Here is a 20,982-nt window from a genome sequence, read left to right on the forward strand (position 1 = left end):
AGTAACTGGTATGAAAGAGCGACGGTCCCGTCAGAAACCCACTGGTTAAAGGACACCCACACTGTGGGCCCAGTGTCCATCCTGCCCGGACTCTGCCCCACCCCCACCTCTGGCGATGGAGCTCCACCCACACACACACAGGGTTTAGCTTGCGTGCCCCCCAGGGGCTCGCGCACGTGCAATGGGTACCTCCTTGAGAGGCGGGGTTGCTCTCTGAGCCAATGAGAGCTTGAGGGGGCGTGGAGGACAGGGAATCTTCCAGAGACAGAAGCTCAAGGAAGTTCTAAAGCGTACTGGCAAACCTAGGATAGAGCTATGCAGTCGAAACGTGAGTGTGAGGTAAGTAAATGAAGACCTGAGGGGTCTTTGGGACCCGCCTGCACAAGGGGCGGTTAGCGTGACCCCAGTACCGCAGGCGAGGTGGGACCGCTGGTGATGCGTCATTCCAACCAGCCTCTTTCCACCCCAGCAATGGTGCGAGAGGGTGAATCCAGAAAACAAGGCAGCCCTGGAGGCGTGGGTAAGAGAGACTGGCATCCGCCTGGTGCAGGTCAACGGGCAAAGAAAGTATGGCGGGCCACCCCCAGGTATGGTAGCCCCACCCCCTGTGTCTCTATACCAGCCTCGGTCACTCTTGTGGGAAAGGCCTGTCCCTAAGCTCCAAAGTCAGAAACCCGAAACTACCTGACTGACATACCCTCTGTTAGATTCGGGTTTTGTCTGGCTTCCCTTGCTACTCTCCCACTCAGTGTCAGCCTGGTTGTTTATGCAGTCCAGTGGCCCATTATGCTAAGGACCAGGAGCCAGAAGGGTGTCAATATTTCTAGATGATCTTCTCACCCTCCCCCGACACACACACCCCAGCTATTTCCTGGGGCTTAGAAATAAAACCATCTCGGTAAACCACAGTACCCCTCTATAACCTCTCCCTCTAGGCTGGGTGGGCAGCCCGCCACCTTCAGGGTCCGAGGTGTTTATTGGACGACTACCCCAGGACGTGTATGAGCACCAGCTGATCCCACTCTTCCAGCGCGTGGGGCGTCTTTACGAGTTCCGCCTTATGATGACCTTCAGTGGCTTGAACCGCGGCTTTGCCTATGCGCGCTACAGCTCACGGCGCGGTGCCCAGGCCGCCATTGCCACTCTGCACAACCACCAGCTGCGCCCTTCTTGCCAGCTTCTGGTGTGCAGAAGCACCGAGAAGTGCGAGCTGACAGTAGACGGGCTGCCACCGAGCTTGAACCGCCGCACGCTACTGCTCGCCCTCCAACCTCTGGGTCCCAGCCTGCAGGAGACATTGCTGCTACCCAGCCCTGGGTCGGCGCCCTCTCAGATTGCACTGCTCAAGTTCAGCACACACCGAGCCGCTGCCATGGCCAAAAAGGCCCTGGTAGAAGGTAGGGGTGGAAGCTGCGGGAGGGCGGCTGGCTACTTAAAAGCATATCCCCAAATCTTAGAGTCAGACATGTGTGGAGTTCACAGACTGCTACCATGCAATAGTACTACAGCCACTACTTACCTAAATGTAAGCTACCACTTGTCTACTCCCATACGTTGGTTTTTTTTGTTTTTTTTTTTTTGTTTTTTTTTTTTTTTTGAGACAGGGTTTCTCCGTGTAGCCTTTGGCTGTCCTGGAACTCGACCAGGCTGGCATCAGACTCACAGATAATCCACCTGCTTCTGCTTCCCAAATTCTTGGATTAAAGGTTTGTGCCGCCACCACCTGCTGTTGTATCCTGTGTTAGTCCTTGATGTTTCCCAGTTTTCTCAGAGCTGTTAAGAGTTGAGATGGGCCTGCTTATCTTTGTAGCTCCTGCCCCTCGGCAAATTAAGCAGTGCTGTTTCTGCTTTTGTGATGATGGTGGTTAGGTGAATGAAGCCTGAATGCCCTGTGTTGCCCCAGGGATAACTAGATAGTGGTATTACAGCCCCTTCACAAACACATGCAGTGAGACTTGGGGAAGTCATTGTCACGCCACCAGGAAGTAAAGGCATTAAACACAGCCTGAGGCAAGTCACTTCACAGGCCAACTCCTGCCTGAGTGTCTGTCTCTGGTCCCTGTACTCAGATCTGCCCTTATCTCTTGCCTTTGTCTTGCAGGGCAGTCACGCCTTTGTGGAGAACAGGTGGCTGTCGAGTGGCTCAAGCCAGACCTGAAGCAGCACTTCCGCCAGCAGCTTGCAGGTCCCTCACTGCGACTCCTCCGGCCTGATGGCAGCCCGCAGAGCAGGGACAGGCTAGGGTTCCAAGGGGCTCGGGCCGCTCTGCAGCTGCTGTGTCAGCGAATGAAGCTGGGCAGCCCAGTGTTCCTTACCAAGTGTTTAGGCACAGGGCCCGCTGGCTGGCATCGCTTTTGGTACCAGGTTGTGATCCCTGGACACCCAATGCCTTTCAGTGGCCTCATTTGGGTTGTGCTGGCCTCTGATTGGCAGGATGGGCATGAGGTGGCCAAGGATGCTGTTTCTGCGCAGTTGCTGGAAACACTGAGTGAGTCTAGGACCAGCTTGTGGTCTCCTGGGGCTGAAGCAGGTACCATGGTTAAGCAGTGACCCCTCCCCCTCTTCTCTGCAGGCATTCTAAATGGGTAGGCAGAACCTGTGCCTGTCCCCAGCCCAGCAGGCCTGGGCAGCCACTACTGAATCACAAAGTGACAGGGCCTGGCTACAGCTTCCTTGCTAGGGCAAACCCTGTCACACCTAAGTGCTACTTTAGTTGTGAAGAACTTTGCCTTTCCCTGTTGAGCCCAGGGTCTGATCTGACCTCTGGCCTAGTATCCTTGGTCAATTCCCAGTTTGACAAGTAACTCACCATACCCACACAAAAGAGCTTACTATGAATCTGTGTTTTTATTTGAGCCAAAGGCCCTTCCACCACTTGTGACTGATTTGGGCTTACCTGGTTTTCTTTTTTTCTACATTGGTTGTATTTATATTAAACCCCTGGTTGGTATACACATGTCTGTCTGTGCTGTCTTGCTATAACAGAGTTTGTTTTACAATGGTAGGGTGAGCAAATGCTTTCCCACTTTGGGGTCATGAGTTCATAAAACAGAGTATTGGGAACTCCTATTTGGGGACTTGGGGTGTCACTCAGTGGCAGAGCTAAGCTTATACTCAAGATTGTAGGTTCAGTCTCTTCAAGGCTGTCTCAGAAAACACGGCTCCCTGTCCTGACATTGTCCTCGTGCCCTCAGTCACTGTCGTCATCGCTGTCCTTCGCCACCTCCTCTGGAGCCTTGGCATCCTCCCCATCTTCTCTCAGCCCTGCAAAGAAGTCATCAGTGCTCCAGGCCTTACTGCTCAAGGCACGCAGCGGTCCTCCCTTTTTCTTGCGTCGCCGATAGTCGTCCACAACCACAGTCCGCAGCTGAGTCATGTTCCAAAATTTGAGTCGCTGGTCATGGCCACTACTGGCCAAAAATTGGCCACAATGGGACAGGGCTAGCTCCTCCACAGGCTCCCCAACGTGCTGGCCCACAGTGCCTACCACTCGGTTTGGCAAGATATTCACAGCCCTGAGCAGAGAACAGTGTTAGGTCCTGGCTGGCTTGCCTCTTACTTCCTAAGCCCCAGGGCTGCTCTGGCTTCCCTTACCTGATGGTCCCATCAGTGGAGCCAGTGCACAGCAGGTTCTCGGTGACTGGAACCATGCAGTCAATGGACTCTGCCCTCAGGGCAAAGCGGTCACTTGTGGCCCCAAAACCATTCCAATTGAAGAGATAGATGGTACCTTCACTAGATCCACAGGCCACCTTCTTCCCATACTGCAGGTTAACAAGGTAAACCATGTTTGTGGAGCGACTTCACAGTGAACCCCCTGGCATACATACCCCATCCCATCATACCCAGCTGTACTTTCATGAGGGTGACGGAGGTTAGGTCGCCTGACTGAGGCTCTGAGAGTAACTCAAATCGGCGTCTCTTGATGTTGAAGACACCAAGGCAGCCATCCCCACTGTAGAGAACAAACAGATTGAATGGGAAGCTCATAACAAAGTGGGTACCAAGTGGTCTAGCGGGAGGCAAAGAGCAGGGAGTCAGGTTTAAGGCTGTACCTGGCTGTCAGCAGCAGCTTTTTGGCTGGGTCTAGAGCCATGTCAGCAATGTACTCCTCATGCTGCCGCATATCCATGAGAGGGCCCTCTTTCCGCTGGTCCCAGAGCCGGATACCACCTGTGTCATCCCCAGTGACTAGAACATTCTCATCCACAAGCAGCAGACTGTTAATGGGGGCACTGGAGAAACAAAGAATATGAAGCTGTTCTAATAGAGACCTCACCGTCCTTACCCCTACCTCTCACCTGGTACACGTATAATTGATTTTTCTTACCTGTGAGCCTTGGAAATTCGTCTTTCCAACTGTCCTCGTTCGACATCTAATACGTGGATTGCTTTGTCCTTAGAGACAGTGACAAGTTCTGGGGGAGAAGGCCCAGCTTACAGTATTGCTCATTGCCATCTAGCCTCTCCCACACGGCTGGCTGCCCTCCCCAGTACTCACTCTGCCCATCCTCTGAGAAGCCCACAGCTCTGCAGGACTTGAGGTGGTGTCCTGAGGACCAGAGTTCCTTGGTTTCGCCCTCCTGACAAGAGTATGAGAAGCTGAGGAAAGGAAGAAAGAGTGAATGCTCTCATACCACACCTGAAAGGCATGGAGCACAAAAATCCAACCTTCCCATGTAGGTCCGGTGCTTCCAAGACAAAAAAGCTTACCATTCTGCTTAGCAATTTTCTTTGTAATAACGGAGATGGAACTCAAGCTTTCACACGTGCTCACTAAAACTCTGCAACTGAGCCACACACCCCCAGCCTATTTAATCATTTCTCTTTCTTTATATATATTTTTTCTTTTAGTTATTCTGGTTGGTTGGTTTTGGTTTTTCAAGACAGGGTTTCTATGTGTACCTGGCTGTCCTGGTACTCACAGACCAGGCTGGTCTTGAACTCAGAGATCCACCTGCCTCTACCTCCCAAGAGCTAGGACTAAAGGTGTGTGCTAACACCAACCAACCCTTTTAGCCTGGAATTTGTAATTCTTTGTCTCATCCTCAAAAGTCCGAGCCTGGGGAAATATTGGGTCTGGACCACTGTGGGGGTCCAGAAATACTTGATTAAACTAATGGCAACCTGGATGTGTTGATGGAGGCCTATTTTCTTAAGAATTCTTGCCAGGCAGTGGTGGCAGATGCCTTTAATCCCAGCACTCTGAAGGCAGAGGAAGGTGGCTGTCTCTGAGTTGAAGCCAATCTGGTCTACAGTGAGTTCCAGGACAGCCATGGCTGTTAGGTGGGCAGAAAATCCCCTTCTTGGGGAAAAAACAAACAAAAAGAATTCCAAGGTCAAGCTGGGTGGTGGTGGCGCATGCCTTACCAAGCACTCCCGAAACAGAGGCAGACAGATCTCTGAGTTTGAGGCCACCCTGGTCTACAGAGCAAGGACGGTCAGAGATACTTAGAGAAACTGACTTAAAAACATTGGGGGAAAAATAATCTGTGATTGGAGTCAGGATCCTTTGAGACTATTCTGGGTCATAGTGAGATCTGTCTCAAAGAAAAATAACTGGGCCGGGTGGTGGTGGCGCACGCCTTTAATCCCAGCATTCGGGAGGCAGAGTCAGGCAGATCTCTGTGAGTTCGAGGCCAGCCTGGTCTACAAGGGCTAGTTCCAGGACAGGAACCAAAGCTACAGAGAAGCCCTGTCTCGAAAAAAAAAAAAAAAAAAGAAAAAAAAAAAAAAAAAAAAGAAAGAAAAAAAGAAAAACTACTGACAGAAATCCAGTCCCAGAAGTTGCAAAGGTCATATCAGAGTCCACAGAAGCTAGAGAAGGGCACAGTTAATTACTATACATTTTTACCAATGTCACCATACAGACAACTTAAAATAGAGGTGGAGGGCTGGGAAGATGGTTCAATGGATAAAGTGCTTGCCTCCAGCCTTGGGATCCCCAAAACCTATTTAAAAGTTGGATAGAATTGTGGCCAACTCTATTCCCAGCATTTAGGAAGCAGAGATGGGACCCCTGAGGCAAACTGGCTAGCTAGTTAAGACTAGCCAAGATCGTCGAGCTCCAGGCTCAACAAGACACCTTGCCTAAAAATAAAATAATAAAATAAAAAAAGATGGAGAGGGACGTGGAAAGATAAACTGGAATCAATGTGAGGCCTCCACAAGCACTGGAATCAATGTGAGGCCTCCACAAGCACACTTGCTGAATGTTACTGAACGAGTCGGGCCGTCAGAGTCTCGTAAAATGTTTTCCCGCCACACTCTCTACCCTCACCTCCATTCCAGAAGAGCTTTAAGACCCTGGAGCCCACGCGCCCACCACACCTCCGCCCTACACCCCACTCACACGAACACGTCCCCGTCTACGTCCCCTGCTGCCAGCAGATCTCGGGTGGGATGGAACGCCAGGCCACTGGCTGGGGCTTCCAGCACGATGTCTTCTGGGGTATCACGGATCCGCGGTGCTGCCTTCGTGGAGTCAAGGTCTTCTTCTTCATTGCTAGAGTTCTCTGAGGGACTCTCCTCACACATGCGATCCATAGGACCCACGCGCGCGCCAAGGAGCCAAGTACATTGAATGAGGCGTTGCTTAGGTCGCTCCTTCCGGAAAGAGGCGGGATCGGAAGTGCACAGGGAAGAACGTCAGAAGGGGACGGACCTTTTGCCTCCGGTGGGCGGTGGGAGTGGAGCCGTCGCGGTGTTTTGCGACCTCTAAGAATCACTACCCTACCCCCTTTTATTTATTTATTTATTTGTAAATAAAGCTGAGTGAGTTGCAGTTCATTAAAAGTTTCTTTTTTTTAAAGGGCTAAGAAAAAAAGAGCTGAGGAAGAAAGACACTTCAGAAAATACGGTCTTGGTTTCAGAGGATTTCCCCTGCCTCAGTGTTTTCCTGTATAATGAATGCCTGTCACGGCGCGCTGCGTGAACCTTATGGAGTCGGTTTCTCTTCTCCCACCTTTACGTAGATTCCAGTGATTAAACTCCGATCCTCAACCGGCTGTGCCATCTCCTGCTCCTCCATCCCAGACCTACCTTACCTGACCCACTGGTGGCCTGTGCTTGGGCTAGCTGGCTAGACTGACCTTTGAGGCCTGCCCTCCCTCCTAAGCCGCTTTACATATTTGGGAACACCCTAAATTCTACCCTATCCTTCCATCCAGTCCTGTCCTAACAGATAGAGGGGGATCCCAATCATTCCTGACTTTGTGAAACCTAAGACCAAGGCTAGGGGGCAGGCACATTGCTCAAGAAGGAAAAAGAGTCCATGCAACCCTAAGATAACGGACAGTGATTATTAACAGGAGGCAGCCTTCACACATGCTCAAACAGCTGCCCAGGCCAACATCTTTGGGCCTCCAAAAAAAACAGTGAACAGTCCAGTCTAGTAGTTCGCCTCCTGACCTTTGATGGGCTACCCAGAAAACAAGCATGACAGCTGATGCTCTGGGCATCCCTGTTAACAAAGGTTCCAATAACGAGGTTGCTTTCCATGGCAGTGCGGTAGGCCTTCTAAGGCATGTACTGGATGGTAGCACACTTCTTCGGGGCAGGGAGACAAAGGCAGGTGGATCTCGTGAGACTATCAGGCCAGCCTGATCTGTATACTGAGAAAGGAAAATAATGTGAACATGAGGGACTGGAGAGATGGCTCAGCAGGTAAGAACACTGGCTGCTCTTCTAGAGGGTCTGGGTTCTATCCCATCACCCACATGGCAGTCTACAACTGTCCATAACTCCAGTTCCAGGGGATCTCACACATATATACATGCAAGCAAAACACCAATCAATGTTGATATTTGTTTTAAAATAAATTATTGCCGGGGAGTGGTGGTGCACACCTTTAGTCCCAGCACTTGGGGAGGCAGAAAACAGGTAGATCTCCGAGTTGGAGTTCAGCCTGCTCTCCAGAGCAAGTTCCAAGACAGCCAGGGCTATACAAAGAAACCCTGTCTTGAAAAACCAAAAAAAAAAAAAAAGTGAGCATGAGGTGGGTTTGAAAGAATCATCTATCTGAAGAGGGATTAAAGGGCTAGAGTATTATAGAAACAATATTAAGCTGGCAGTCAACCCTCAGATCTTGCTTATTGATTCTAGGTATTCTTCATATGAATCATGTCTCTGTGACCGTTTTCCTCATTAGAACTGTGACCTACAACCATAGGACCATGGCACCATTTGTCTAAAGCCATTCTAGGTACTGACGAAGACAGTCCATTTTCTGCTTAAGCACTATTGGCAAAGCTGGATGCCTCAAAGAGCCCTCTTCTGCAGCTGTGGGTTTAACACAGTGGTAGAGTGCTTGTCTAGCATGCACAGCTGAGTTCGATGTGCAATTCCACCAAAACGAAAATGTCCTTTCCTATCAAGATGAAAATGGTGGAAGTCAATGGCTAAGCTTAGTGACATCCAGCTTCCCTAGGAATTGGTGAACCCACAGATGCTATACTCAGCCAGGAAAAATGGAGACCCTAATGGACACCAGACCAAGTGTTGGCAAAGAGCAGAAAGGAGACAGTTCGCTCACTCCGGGCCTTGACAAACTTCTCAGGGTAAAGGGCACCAACACCTTTTGGACCAGGATATACCAGTTTTACCTCAAGGAGTTCCCCATCCCAGCCCCCATTAGTCGTTTAGCCAAGCGGGCCTTGAGTGGAACTCAACAATAATACTCCCCACTAAGGGTATAAACTCATAAAAGGCTTTTGTTTCCACAAGTGATTTTTATTAATACAGCTTCACTAAGCTCAATCCTATGCAGCCTTGAAACCAGTCTAGCAGGATGATCTTAGTCCCCAGAGAATCTCCAGTCTCAGACTAGGACCCCAGATAGAACTGACTAAGTCTGGCCATTTAACTTGACATCTCTCTTGCCATCAATGACTCTTCCCTTCCCTCTTGGAAACTGGCCTAGCAAACATATGTTGGGAGAACCTGGCGACCAGTGTCAGCTCTGATATGCTAATAGGCACAACTACTGAAACTACCTTCTTCAAGGGACCCTCCAGAAAGAATGTCCAACACAGAAGACAGCGGGTTTAACTAATTTTAATTGAACATGTTGGGCATGGTGCTGCATGCCATTAATTTTAGCACTTGGGAGGCAGATCTATAAACAAAGTTATACAATATACGTTTATAAACATTCACAAACAAAAACAGTTTGCAACCTTTCTAGGAATTGTAGAAACAAACAGCTAAAAGCACAGTCATGTGGTGATGTTTGGAACTAGAGATTAGTACTTTGGTCTTTTCACTTCAACCCTGAAATCAAAGCAGAAGCAGATCAGCAAAGGATCAGACACTGAAAAATTCCCACCAGGCCCAAAGAGAAAGAGTAATGCTGCTCACCCATCAGCCTCCATCTTCTTCCTCTTCTCAATGATCTGTACAAGAACAGTATTGGTTATAAGCATCCTTCTAATGATTTACACCCACCTAAAGCCCAAAGATGACCTCACTCAACTTCTATGGCTAACCCACCTGTCTGCTCCTGGATCTGTCAGTGTCTCTTCCCTACTGAAACCCCCCACCTAGGAAAGAGTCCACTAACCGCACTTATTTTCTTCCACTGGCGATCAAGCTCTGCCTTATCATTAGTTTCTTTGAAGCGTCTCGTCTTCCGTCCTTCAGACATCTTGATGCCATACTGGAATGCAGCCCTGAAAAGGGTCATTGTCAGAAGAAGGCATTAGAAGACTCACAGCAGTAGGGAGACGTTCTTAAAGTACCTATCGGGAAACACTGCAGCCAGCTACTGCTTCCTCTAACCCATTTTGGGCTAGTCCACCAAAACGCTACACCCTACTTCTCTGCCCATATTTACTCACTTGGGCAAAGCCTCCTTGTTGTTCATATACTCGCTATATTCCTCCTGAGTATCAAAGTCCCAGCGGCCTAAGGGACCCTTCTTGTTACCCTGTGGTAGAGCAGGTAGGGAGGAAAAGCTATTAGTGGAAAGGTAATTTTCTCAGAACAAAACCAGATGCTCACAATCCACAATAATAATCCACCAGTATAAATCTTACCCTAATAAATAACATTCCTATAGACTTACATTATATACATTACTCTGAACATTAAATTCTTACAAAAATTCTAAAGTGAGAGTTTTATTTCTCTTTTTATGATATAGAAACAAAGGCAGTTGTAAACAAGGAAAGCACATGGCAAGGTCACAAAACTAGCAAATGGCAAAGATAAAATTAAACAAGGCTCCAAGACTAAACCATGTTCTTGGATATGTGGCTCAGCAGTAGAGCACTTGCCCAGCATATGTGAAGTCCTAAGTTTGGTCCCTAGGACAACAGAAAACAAGAAGCTTCTGAGTCTGGGATGCACTCAGTGATACAGTACTTGGCTAGCATGCAAGAGTTCTCCAGCAGTGAAAAATAAGTAAAAATTTCTTTTATCTGGGCATGGCAGTACACACCCATCATTTATAATCTCAGGACTAGAAAAGTGGGGACAGGAAGGGGAGTTTAAAGGCATCCTCAGCTACACATCCAGCCTGGGCTACAAGATCCTCAAAACAAACAACAACAACATGTTCTTAACTAATCACTTCAGGAGAGCACTGACTCCTGCAAGTTGTCCTCTGATCTCCACACTCATGCTATGAACACACTAAGTAAATATAAACAAAAATTAAAAATTACTGATCAAAGGCTGCCAACAACCTTAAATATTCTTTTAACCTCATACCTGGTCCATTTTGCTATAATCTACCTCTTCATCACTATCTACAGCCATGTCATCCATCCTAAAGAGAAACAGAAGTTAACAGATGCTTTAGATCCATATTACTGTATTTCATTCAGAAACCCACCTGATACCCTTCTCAGAACTAAACAGAGAATTCACCCAAGTAGAAAAGTGCCCTTAGTTCCCAAGTGGTCAAATTTAAATCTCATAACCACCCCAACTTCCCTTACTTAGAACCCACTTACGTGGCTGGATAACATTCTGCATAACTATTGGACATGCCAAAGAAATCACCCAGCTGCTTCTTGTCTTCTGGCTTCTTCAACATATGCCATGTTAAAGAAAATTCCATCAAATGCAGAAAAATTTGGTCGAGAGGGACCAGAGGCTAGAGGCTTTAACATGAACATTTCAGAAACCAGCTGTGAACTTGAATTGGTTCTCTAGTTGATACAAAGCATGATTTCATCCCAGCCCACACAGCATTAAAGAAAGAGAGCAAAGACAGGTAAACGGGAACAGAGAAACAACTGGAGCTGGATGAAAAGAAAATGGCTCCTATAACCCAGGAACAGCCAGGCATAGAGTGCATGCTATAATCTCGGCACTCAAAAGACAGAGACGTTGTCTCAGTATTAATAAGGAAAAACAATTAAAAACCAGGAAAAATGTAAATAAAGGATATGATTCAGTGCCTTCCCAACCAGCAGACCCAGCAAATTTTTCATTGATGGACTTGATCAACTCTTTGGCAGACCCAGGTCCTGGAAGAAAAGACAACTCTGCTCAGACTCAAACTAATGCCTTTACAACCTCCTCCCACTACCCTGATTCCAGCTTTAAAAATGTTCTTACAGGGCTCACAAGATAGTTAGCAGGTAAGAACCCTTGCTGCCAACCCCAACAACCTGGGTTCAATTCTAGGAACCAAAGGGTGGAAGGAGAGAACCAACTCCTAGAAACTGACTGGCACACCCAAGTCCAAATACACACACACATGCATGCACGCACCAAATAAATAAAAGTGGTAGTTTTGGGGGGGGGGTTGTTTTTGATCTATTTTTTAAAGTTTTTGTTTGTACTTGAGGCAGTCTCACTATGTAGGCTAGGATGACCTAGAATTACGGAGTTTAGGCTAGCCTCGAACTCCCAATCTTACCTCAGCCTCCAGAATGCTGGGATTATAGATGAATACAACCACATCTTGCAAATTAAAACATATTTTTAAGGCAAATGAACCCTTTTATCTATCAAAATTTTAACCAAATTCCAACTAATGCGCTACTCTGGTTAACAGTAGGATCTCCAGAATACTGTATACTCAACCTCAGCCTCACCTCAAAGCCTCAGAACTGAAAGAATTAGATGTGAGAGCAAATTAAGACATGGTTCTTATGAGAGCACAGAACTAGTAGGCAGCCCAAATGCTACCTTCATCAGCTTAGAGCAGCAGGGTTCTGCAAGGAGTAGGCCTGCTAGTGCAGTGTAAGATGCCATTGACACAACCCACCTTTGTCAACATCCATGGGCTGCAAAGAAAACAAAAACTCAAGTTAGTATCATTATGAGGAATTTCTATTCATCTCTCCCTCAAGTCTGAATCAATTCCCTAACCCACTTCTGTTCCATTTCCTAGACGGTTCCCACCCTAGGTTAGTTGGCCCAGTTACTGCTGTGAAGCCACACAGCTGCTGAGAAGGAAAAGGGTCCTGTGCCTGGCTAGAAAGGCATTTCTAGGAGCAGTTTTCACAGTCTGGAATCAAGGTCCCACATCTCACCTCATCATCCACTTTTGGCTTCTCAAAGTAGCTGTGCCTTTTCTTTTCTTCCTCTCGCTCCCGCTCCCGGTCTCGCTCTCGGTCTCGCTCCCGCTCCCGGTCTCGCTCCCGCTCGCGGTCTCTGTCTCGTTCCCGATCACGTTCCCGTTCCCGGTATCTCTCCCGCTCCTTGTCCCGAGGTGTCTTGGTTGTGGAGGGAACATAATCCCCAATGTCTTCAAAAATGCTGGAATAAAACAGGTATCACTAGTTGCTAAAATCGTACATACTCATGCTGCCATTTCTCCAAAAGGGCCAAAGACAAGAAACACAAATCTTTTGCTCACAGATGCACGGGGCTGTGATACATACTTCATGTCTGCCTCAGGAGGTTTCTTTTCTTCCAGCTTTCCTGTAATATAAAGAGCTTGTCTCAGTGACTTTTTAATTATATACATATATATAATTATATATTATAAAAAAGTGAGGCATGGTGGCACACGACTTTAATCCCAGAACTCAGGAGGCAGAGACAGGCAATCTCTAAGTTCAAGGCCAGTTTAGTCTACATATGGAGTTCTAGGGTAGTCAGGACTACAGACAGAGACCCTGTCTTAAAAAATAAATAAATAACAATTTTTATATTATATGTATAAGTGTTTGGCCCATATGAATGTCTGTGCACCACACACATGCCGAGAACACTCAGGCCAGAAGAGGGTGCTGGGTCCTGGGGAACTGGAGTTCCAGATGGTAGTGAGCAACCCTAACAGTGTTGGGAATCAAGCCTGGATGCTCTTTTCTGCTGAGCCTCTCCAGCGGCCTCAGGGCCTTTTAACCATCTGCTGTTTATAATGGACAAAAATTCCCACTCTCCTTGCCACTTCAAACCCAAGCAGTGGGCTCTGAGTGGATCAAGCAGAATTTGGACACACTCATCTTGCCCCAGCGTTCCATTTCACCATTCTCCTTTGTTGTCTAGAAGTTATCCAATGTCTACAAGGTCTTCCAGAGACCTTGGTTTCACCATCAAATGCCCTCCAAGAGTAAGGTTCCCTTCCCTTCCCATGAGGTACCTTTATCCTTTTTCTTGAGCTTCTTGTTTCGGGTACCCTGCCTCAGGTATGACAAAATCTGGGTGAGCTTGCTGATAACAATGTCATTCGTAGTCAGCGTTGTCTGGGCCTGGAAAAACCCAAAGAAGAAGAATATCACTCTTAACAGGAATCCCACCAGCTATTATCCATTCACTTAACTCAAGAACAAGTTATACACAATTGTTAGCTAGGAAGATGACAGGTAAGAAGGTGTATTGAAGGGACGCTCCACACAGATGAAATGGTAGGACAAAAACACTCAAGGAACCAGAAGAGCTGGAGAACAAATAAGGAGGCATGCTGAAAAAGGCTACAAAGTCCAACTGTTGCAGGGGCTCACCAACTTTCTACACTGAACCCTAAGAACAAGAAACCACAGAAAACTTCTCCATAGTAGTGAAATAAAAATTTGCATTTATAAAACATCATCTTAGTCATGCATAAAATCCATTAATGGAAGCTAGAGTGGAGAGATTCAGGCAATGGGTGTTAAGAGTACAAGGTTTCTTTGGGAGAATGTTCTAAAACTATGGTAGTGGCTATACAATTTGGTGAATATGATAAAATTATTTGAAATAGAAACTAAAAGGGTAGATTATATGGCATGCGAATTGTAGCTCAATAAAAACAACACACTAGCTGGGTGGTGGAGGCACAATCCTTTAATCCCAGCACTCGGGAGGCAGAGTCAGGCGGACCTCTGTGAGTTCGAGGCCAGCCTGGTCTACAGAGCGAGTTCTAGGACAGGCTCTGAAGCTACACAAAGAAACCCTGTCGCGAAAAACAAACAAACAAACAAATAAATTGTGGTTCAGACTAGAATATTGCTGGTGGAAAAGAATGGATTCAACTGAAACTGAGATTTTTAAAAAAAAAAAAAAAAGCAAAAACAAAAAACTGAACAGAACATGAGAATACCATAGGTGAGGAACAGGACAAAGGCAAGGCAGATCTGAAGATTATAACAGGTTCTTAGAACTTAGCTCCTCACCTCCATGGTGGGACAATCAGCCTTGCTGCGGATAAGAGTGGTGGGGATATCCGTGTCTGCATACTCATCATCCAGGTCTACCACATAGGCCATACGGCCTGGTAAGAACAGCTCATTGCGCTCATATGACTTACTCTTGAACAGCATGCGATACACATTGCGGCCTACACAAAAGGAAAGATTAACAAACAGCCAATGAGAAACTTCTACTGTTACAGTAGTCATTTATTAATTACCTGTCTGTGCTGGGCACCAGGCCAAGTGCTATCTGTGCTCTGCTACATTAAATCTTCAAGCAACCCTATGCTGTGAGATGGGGATCAGTACTTTATACTGATTAAGAATACTAAAGTTGCCAGGCAGTGGTGCCACACACTTTTAAGCACTCAGGAGGAAGAGGCAGGCAGATTTCTGTGAGTTTGAGGCCAGTCTGGTCTACACAGCTAGTTCCAGGCCATCCAGGGCTACACAAAGAAACCTTGCCTCAAAATAAAATAAAATAAAAAATTCCACCTGTATCCAGGTCCTCAGTACTGAGATTACAAGAGTATGCCACAACACCCAACTTTTATACATATGTTCTGAGTATCAACTCAGGTCCTCCTGCCTGTACTTGCAAAAAGAAAACATTCTTTATATTTTTACTATTTTATGATCAGCTTTTAAAAAATTAATTTGCCTTATTTACTTATTCTTTTACTTACTATTTATTTGAAATGGGAGTCTCTTGCTCCCAAGGCTGACCCAACTCTTGACTATCTTCCCAAATGCTGGGAATTATAGGTATGCACCACCATACAATTAGCTAGTTTGGGCTTTCTAAAGCAAAGTCTTGCTATGTACTCAATATTACCTTTAACTATCTTCTTGCCTCAGTCATGTGAGTTCTAGGACTATAAGATTACAGCATCACCTCCAACCTATCCTACCTTCTTTGATGCACACATATTAAATACCTAAAAAGGGCCAGGCAACGGTGGTGCATGCCTTTAACTCCAACACTCGGAAGGCAGAGGCAGGAAGATCTCTGTGAGTTCAAGGCCAGCCTGGTCTACAGAGTGAATTCCAGGATAGGCTCTAAAGTTACACAGAGAAACCCTGTCTCAAAAAAATAAAACAAGCCGGGTGGTGGTGGCGCACGCCTTTAATCCCAGCACTCGGGAGGCAGAGGCAGGCGGATCTCTGTGAGTTCGAGACCAGCCTGGTCTACAAGTGCTAGTTCCAGGACAGGCTCCAAAACCACAGAGAAACACTGTCTCAAAAAACCAAAAAAAGGGGCTGGAGAGATGGCTCAGCGGTTAAGAGCATTGCCTGCTCTTCCAAAGGTCTTGAGTTCAATACCCAGCAACCACATGGTGGCTCACAACCTTCTGTAATGAGGTCTGGTGCCCTCTTCTGGCCTGTAGGCATACATGTAGACATAATATTGTATACATAATAAATAAGTAAATAAATATTTAAAAACAAATAAAAAATAAATAAAACAAAAAAACAGAAAACAAAAACACCTGAAAAGGTTTCTGGTCTAAGAGGAGACATTAATGACATGGAAAATAATCCATGTCTGAGTTCTCTAAGAATAATTTGTAGAGAAAAAGCTGGTTTAGGGGCTAATAGAAGAAAGTTTATCCTAGTGATGTCGTATCCTTACAGTCCACCTGAATGCACTCATTACTACAGAAACTACTCACCAAGTCGTGTTTTAAATTCAATTTTGTTTTCAGGATCCTCATCTTTCCTGAGAACAGAAGAAAAATATGTTGGGGGGGAAGCTAAAAGGTGCTCCACCTTGGGTGTCACGCTCTAAACTTCAAGCCCTCACTGCTATTGACTCACTTGGTTTCCTTTTGGGGCTTTTCCATGAGTTCCTCTTCCTCCTTCTCCTTGCTGGCAATCTCAGCGCGTACCTAATGAAGATAGGAGGATAGGAGTATGCAAAGAGGGAAGTGAGGAAGCTGGGCCTTAATCACACCAGGGTCATCAAAAAAGACATCCCCAAGAAATTAAGACAAACAAGATGAGCAGCCACTAGTTCTACAGACAGGCCACCTTAATTCTAGTGCCAAACTAGATGGTCTGGACAATCATGTGTCATTTCCCTCACAGAGGTCCAAACATGAGCATTCAATACTAGTAGCTCTCTCCACCTCTTCAACTAGAACTCACCTTCTGAAGCAAAGCAAAGTCCAAGCCTTTCACCAAATGGGTATGCTCCATATCACCACCCAAGAATTTGGACTCCTGAATCAACTGTCTCCTCTTTTCTGCAGCTGATTTGTCCCTGGAAGCAAGAATAGAAAAGCCTTATTGAAACAGTCCTTTATGAGTGACAAATCCCTTCTGAGATGTCTGGAGCATGCTCTGGAGGAGGGTGAGCTGTAAGAAACATTTACAGTGTGAATATGTCCCTGATAAATGAAAACAGGCTTTAGGATCACCACAGTACTCACGCCTCAGCAGTGGGGCCCACAGCCCGATAGTTGGCCGTGGTACTAATCAATTCAGTTTCCTCATAATCTTTGTTCACGCCATCTCTCCGTTCCTTGGCACGGTCCCTGTATTTCTCTGCAAGTTCTCTCTCTCTCTCAATTTCTTGTTGGCGTAGCTTGGCATAGTAACTGTGACCAGAGAAAGGGAATATGTAAGGCTTACCAGCTCTTGTCTCAAGGTCAGCACAACTGCTCCTGTTTTCCTGTAACTTCAAGTAGCTCTCTATGGTAAAGACTATGTTTGTCTTTTAAAACTGCCCATCACCTCCTGAACATCAGAAATTCAGTTTCTTCCACCTCAGGTCTGTAACTGCTACCACCCGCCCTTTCAGAGCTACACTTTCCCACCGGGAACTCTGTTACTACACAACTCATCTCCTCCTTTCCCCACAAACAGTATCCACCTGACAAAGCAACCATCTTCTACCATCCCTTTACCTTTTCTTTTTCCTCCTTCGTGCAGCTGGGTCTTCATCCTCATTGTACTCTCTTGGCATCCTAGAAGACACAAAGAAGCTCACTCATCGTAAAATAATGCCCCAGCCCTGAAAACCCACACAGGACCTGGAGGACATATCAGAGGCTGAAATAGCAGGCTCATAGTCTAAGGCCAGCCTGAACTACACGGTAAATTCCAGTCAAGTCTAGACAATGTCTCAAAAAGAGAAAGAGAGAGAAGTCATAGTGATGGCACACACCTTTGAGCTCAGCACTCAGGAGACAGAGGAAAGCAGATCTCCATGAGTTCAAGGCTAACCTTGTCTACACAGTGAGTTCTAGGTTAGTCATGGCTACATAGTCAGACCATTCTTAAGTAAAAGAGAAAAAGGAAAACAACACAACATAAAAACCAGTGTTCATCAGGCAGTCATACTATTAATATCTATATCTCTCAAATTTTAAAAAGCATCATATCAAATTGACATTAACATTAGACATCACCTAAAAAAATCTGTTGCAGAGCATGAGTTGTAAGGTATCGACAGCCCCAGAAATCTGTCCATCTGTACCAGCAGTAACTCTATGACAACTATTCAAGAGGGAACTGTAAGAACCACAGCATCCAAGTCATCACTAAAACTTTGGTCTTTATGAGAAAAAAAATCAAAAGCAGAGACTTTAATAGAGGATTAGCTTTCAAGAACCTACCAAATTCTAGTTCCATAGAAAAAGACAGACAGGAACGAAGACTTACTCATGGTGGCGTGACTTAGAAGGTGGTGCAGAAGTAGGTGCAGCCCTTGGGGTCATGAGAAGTTTCCTGAAGTCTTCATTGGTAAGTTTCGATCTTTAAAGAAATTGAAAAGATTTTTAAAATTAGTACCCAAAAACAAATAGAAAAGAGACCTGCAAATACACGGTTAAAGTTACAAAAACAAGAGAAATGCAAATGAAAGCAGATACTCCTCTTCCAACACATTAGTGTTAACTACTAGAAGTTTAATTTATTAAATTTTTTATTTACTTATTTATTTATTTACAGTATTTTGAGACAAAGTTTCTCTGTGTAGCCCTGGCTGTCCTAGGAACTCCCTCTGTAGACCAGGCTGGTCTCAAATTCTGATCCACTTTCCTCTGCTTCCCTAGTGCTGGGATTAAGGGCGTGTGTCACTACCATCCAGCTTAGAAGTTTTATCAAATCAAATGTGAGTGAAATTTGAGAACACGGATACTCTCATACAGTTGCAGAAATGCTGGAATGGGGACTTAATTCTTTACTAAACTGGGAATACAACAAAGGATGAGGCCTAGTCAAAACTGGGACGTGCTGGTCATGGTGGCACATGCTGACGAATGCTAGAAATAAGCAAAAGGACTGCTAATCTGAAGAAAACCTGGGCTATACCTAAAGGGCAACGGCCTAGCTCATGTATAAGGCCCCAGATTCAATCCTCAGCATTACAAAAAAAAAAGGAATTCTTGGGTTACAGCATGGGAGAACATGCCCTATAATCCCAGCACTTGAAAGAGTGAGACAGGAGAAAGTCTGTCTCAAATAAATAAATAAAAATTTAAAAAAGAAGTAAGATACAGTAGTTCATGCCTGCAATCTCAACACTTAGGGAGACTTGAGGGAGGAGGAATGCCATGAGTTTCATGTCAGTCTAGGATAAAGTGTGAATCTATATCCAAAAAAAAAGAGGGCTAGGGGGAGAGCTGGGTGAGTAAAGTGCTTGCTGTGTAAGCCTAACAACCTAAGTTCAGGTTTCCAGAACCCATGAACAGCTGAGCACAGGAGTACAAGTGCTGTAACACTGGGCGCTAGTGGTGCACGCCTCGAATCCCAGCACTCAGGAGGCTCTCTGTGAGTTCGAGGCCAGCCTGGTCTACAGAGAAAGTTCTAGGACAGGCTCCAAAAGGCTACAGAGAAAACCTGTCTTGAAAAACAAAAAACCAAACAAACAAAAACATCCAGGTGTCTGTAATCTTAGTGCAACCATTATCAGGAGAAAAAACTAGACTCTCCCAAGTCATGAATTCTCTTCTAATGTAATGTTCTGTAATGTTCCTGATTCACAAAGTTCACAGAGCTAAAGGGCTAAATGGTCCAGGCTTTTTACTTGTCTTTTTTTGGTTCATAATTACAACTTTACTAAAAGCAATCATTCTCTGTAACTTACAAAATTAAGCATAACTACATTATCTCGGTAAGGTAAATGAAGTTATGATAAAGCTTTCTGTGAGAAAATAGTTTCAGCACGATGTATAGATTATCGGTTTCCTCCCAATAATTCACCTGCTATGAACTTTTTGACTATTCTTGCCAACAAAATATTCAGAATTCTTTCTAAATAGCTCAACTCAGTCCCTGGTTCAAGGACAAAGTACTCACTGGTGGAAGGAATGAGGATCATCCACATCGTGGCCATCTGGGGCCAATGGATTAGAGAAGGGTTCACCTTTAAAAAAAAAAAGAAAGAAATATTGACATTACATTAATCACTCGTTTAATGGGTGAGCTTCCGTGCAGAAACTGGCGATTATAAAAATGAACAAAAGAGAAGATAAGAGGAGCAGCGGTTACGCAGTAAGTGCGGAACTGGAGGACTATGAGAAGCTCTGTCACCAGAAGCTGGGGTGGTGACCGACACCTGTACACCCAGCACAAGGGAGACTGAGGTGGCAAGACCGCCAAGAGTCCACGGCCAGTTTGGGCTACACTAGCTAGCTCAAAAGAAACTCAAAAAGACTATCTCAAAGAGAAACGAGCAGAAGGGCTGTCGGTGGTGGCCCACGCCCTTCACCCCAGCACTTGAGCGGTGGACGCATAAGGATCAAGAGTTCGAAACCTCCCTGGGGTTCGAGATTCCGTCTCACTTGGGAAAAAAGAAAAAGTTATAAAGACGGGCTTTCCTAAACGAAGTGGAGAATAGACAACAACAACAAAATTTATTTAAGAGATCGTTCTTAAACTACATGAAAGAACCCAGCATCCGGTAATCCCAACTCTTCGGGACTTTGTGGTTTGCCTGACAGCGAAGCGAGCCCCTCCCCTGCCGTGTCAAATAAACAAACCAAGTCCCCAAACCGAGGCACGGCCACGGTTGACTAACGGGAGCAGGGAAGTGGGGCTGCCTCCCGGATTCAAAACGCTGCTCCTCCACTAAGGAGCGAACCTCGGGGGCAGCTCGGCCGGGCCTCTCCTGGAGACCAGCGGTTGGCGCGGCTCCGACGTACACGACACGTGGCATAAACCCTGAGTCCGGCGGGCACAGAAGAGCGGCAGACTTACTATCTCGCTCCGGCATTTTGGCCGCGGTCTCTCAAAGCCAGCGGTCGTGAATTCACCTCAACAAAACAACAGCTACAGGCTTCTTCCCACAGTGCACCGCGAACACTCGCCACGGCGTTCTGCGTTCCCAGCTTCCGGCTTCCGGCTTCCTCAGCGTCACGCCTCACAGCCTCTACGAAGGCCTCACGTCATTGGCTAAGATTTA

At 46.1% G+C, this 20,982-nt stretch overlaps 3 protein-coding genes across 3 annotated transcripts; 1 reads left to right on the plus strand and 2 right to left on the minus strand.

The window, feature by feature from the left end:
* The first annotated feature begins 56 nt into the window (after positions 1-56).
* Positions 57-2,795, plus strand: Dnd1 (DND microRNA-mediated repression inhibitor 1). The gene is made up of 4 exons (XM_075968915.1): positions 57-339; positions 470-587; positions 936-1,397; positions 2,102-2,795. Exons 1-4 carry the CDS (start codon positions 316-318, stop codon positions 2,548-2,550), a joined length of 1,053 nt encoding a protein of 350 aa, XP_075825030.1. The 5' UTR covers positions 57-315; the 3' UTR covers positions 2,551-2,795.
* A 33-nt stretch (positions 2,796-2,828) lies between these two features.
* Positions 2,829-6,621, minus strand: Wdr55 (WD repeat domain 55). Its single transcript, XM_075968914.1, has 7 exons — positions 6,353-6,621; positions 4,502-4,602; positions 4,331-4,418; positions 4,056-4,235; positions 3,856-3,955; positions 3,595-3,764; positions 2,829-3,515 (listed from the first exon to the last, which is right to left on the minus strand). Exons 1-7 carry the CDS (start codon positions 6,544-6,546, stop codon positions 3,191-3,193), a joined length of 1,158 nt encoding a protein of 385 aa, XP_075825029.1. The 5' UTR covers positions 6,547-6,621; the 3' UTR covers positions 2,829-3,190.
* Positions 6,622-9,038: 2,417 nt separating this feature from the next.
* Ik (IK cytokine) lies at positions 9,039-20,931 on the minus strand. Its single transcript, XM_075968854.1, has 20 exons — positions 20,778-20,931; positions 19,878-19,944; positions 18,240-18,332; positions 17,483-17,542; positions 17,006-17,173; positions 16,722-16,836; positions 16,392-16,462; positions 16,247-16,293; positions 14,556-14,719; positions 13,544-13,652; positions 12,840-12,879; positions 12,489-12,714; positions 12,221-12,239; positions 11,396-11,474; positions 10,956-11,036; positions 10,711-10,768; positions 9,837-9,925; positions 9,560-9,668; positions 9,358-9,392; positions 9,039-9,270 (listed from the first exon to the last, which is right to left on the minus strand). The coding sequence occupies exons 1-20, from the start codon at positions 20,791-20,793 to the stop codon at positions 9,243-9,245; spliced, it is 1,674 nt and encodes a 557-aa protein (XP_075824969.1). The 5' UTR covers positions 20,794-20,931; the 3' UTR covers positions 9,039-9,242.
* Between the last annotated feature and the right edge of the window lie 51 nt (positions 20,932-20,982).

Source organism: Microtus pennsylvanicus, chromosome 4, assembly GCF_037038515.1.
Source record: "Microtus pennsylvanicus isolate mMicPen1 chromosome 4, mMicPen1.hap1, whole genome shotgun sequence".
NCBI classification, from domain to species: Eukaryota; Metazoa; Chordata; class Mammalia; order Rodentia; family Cricetidae; genus Microtus; species Microtus pennsylvanicus.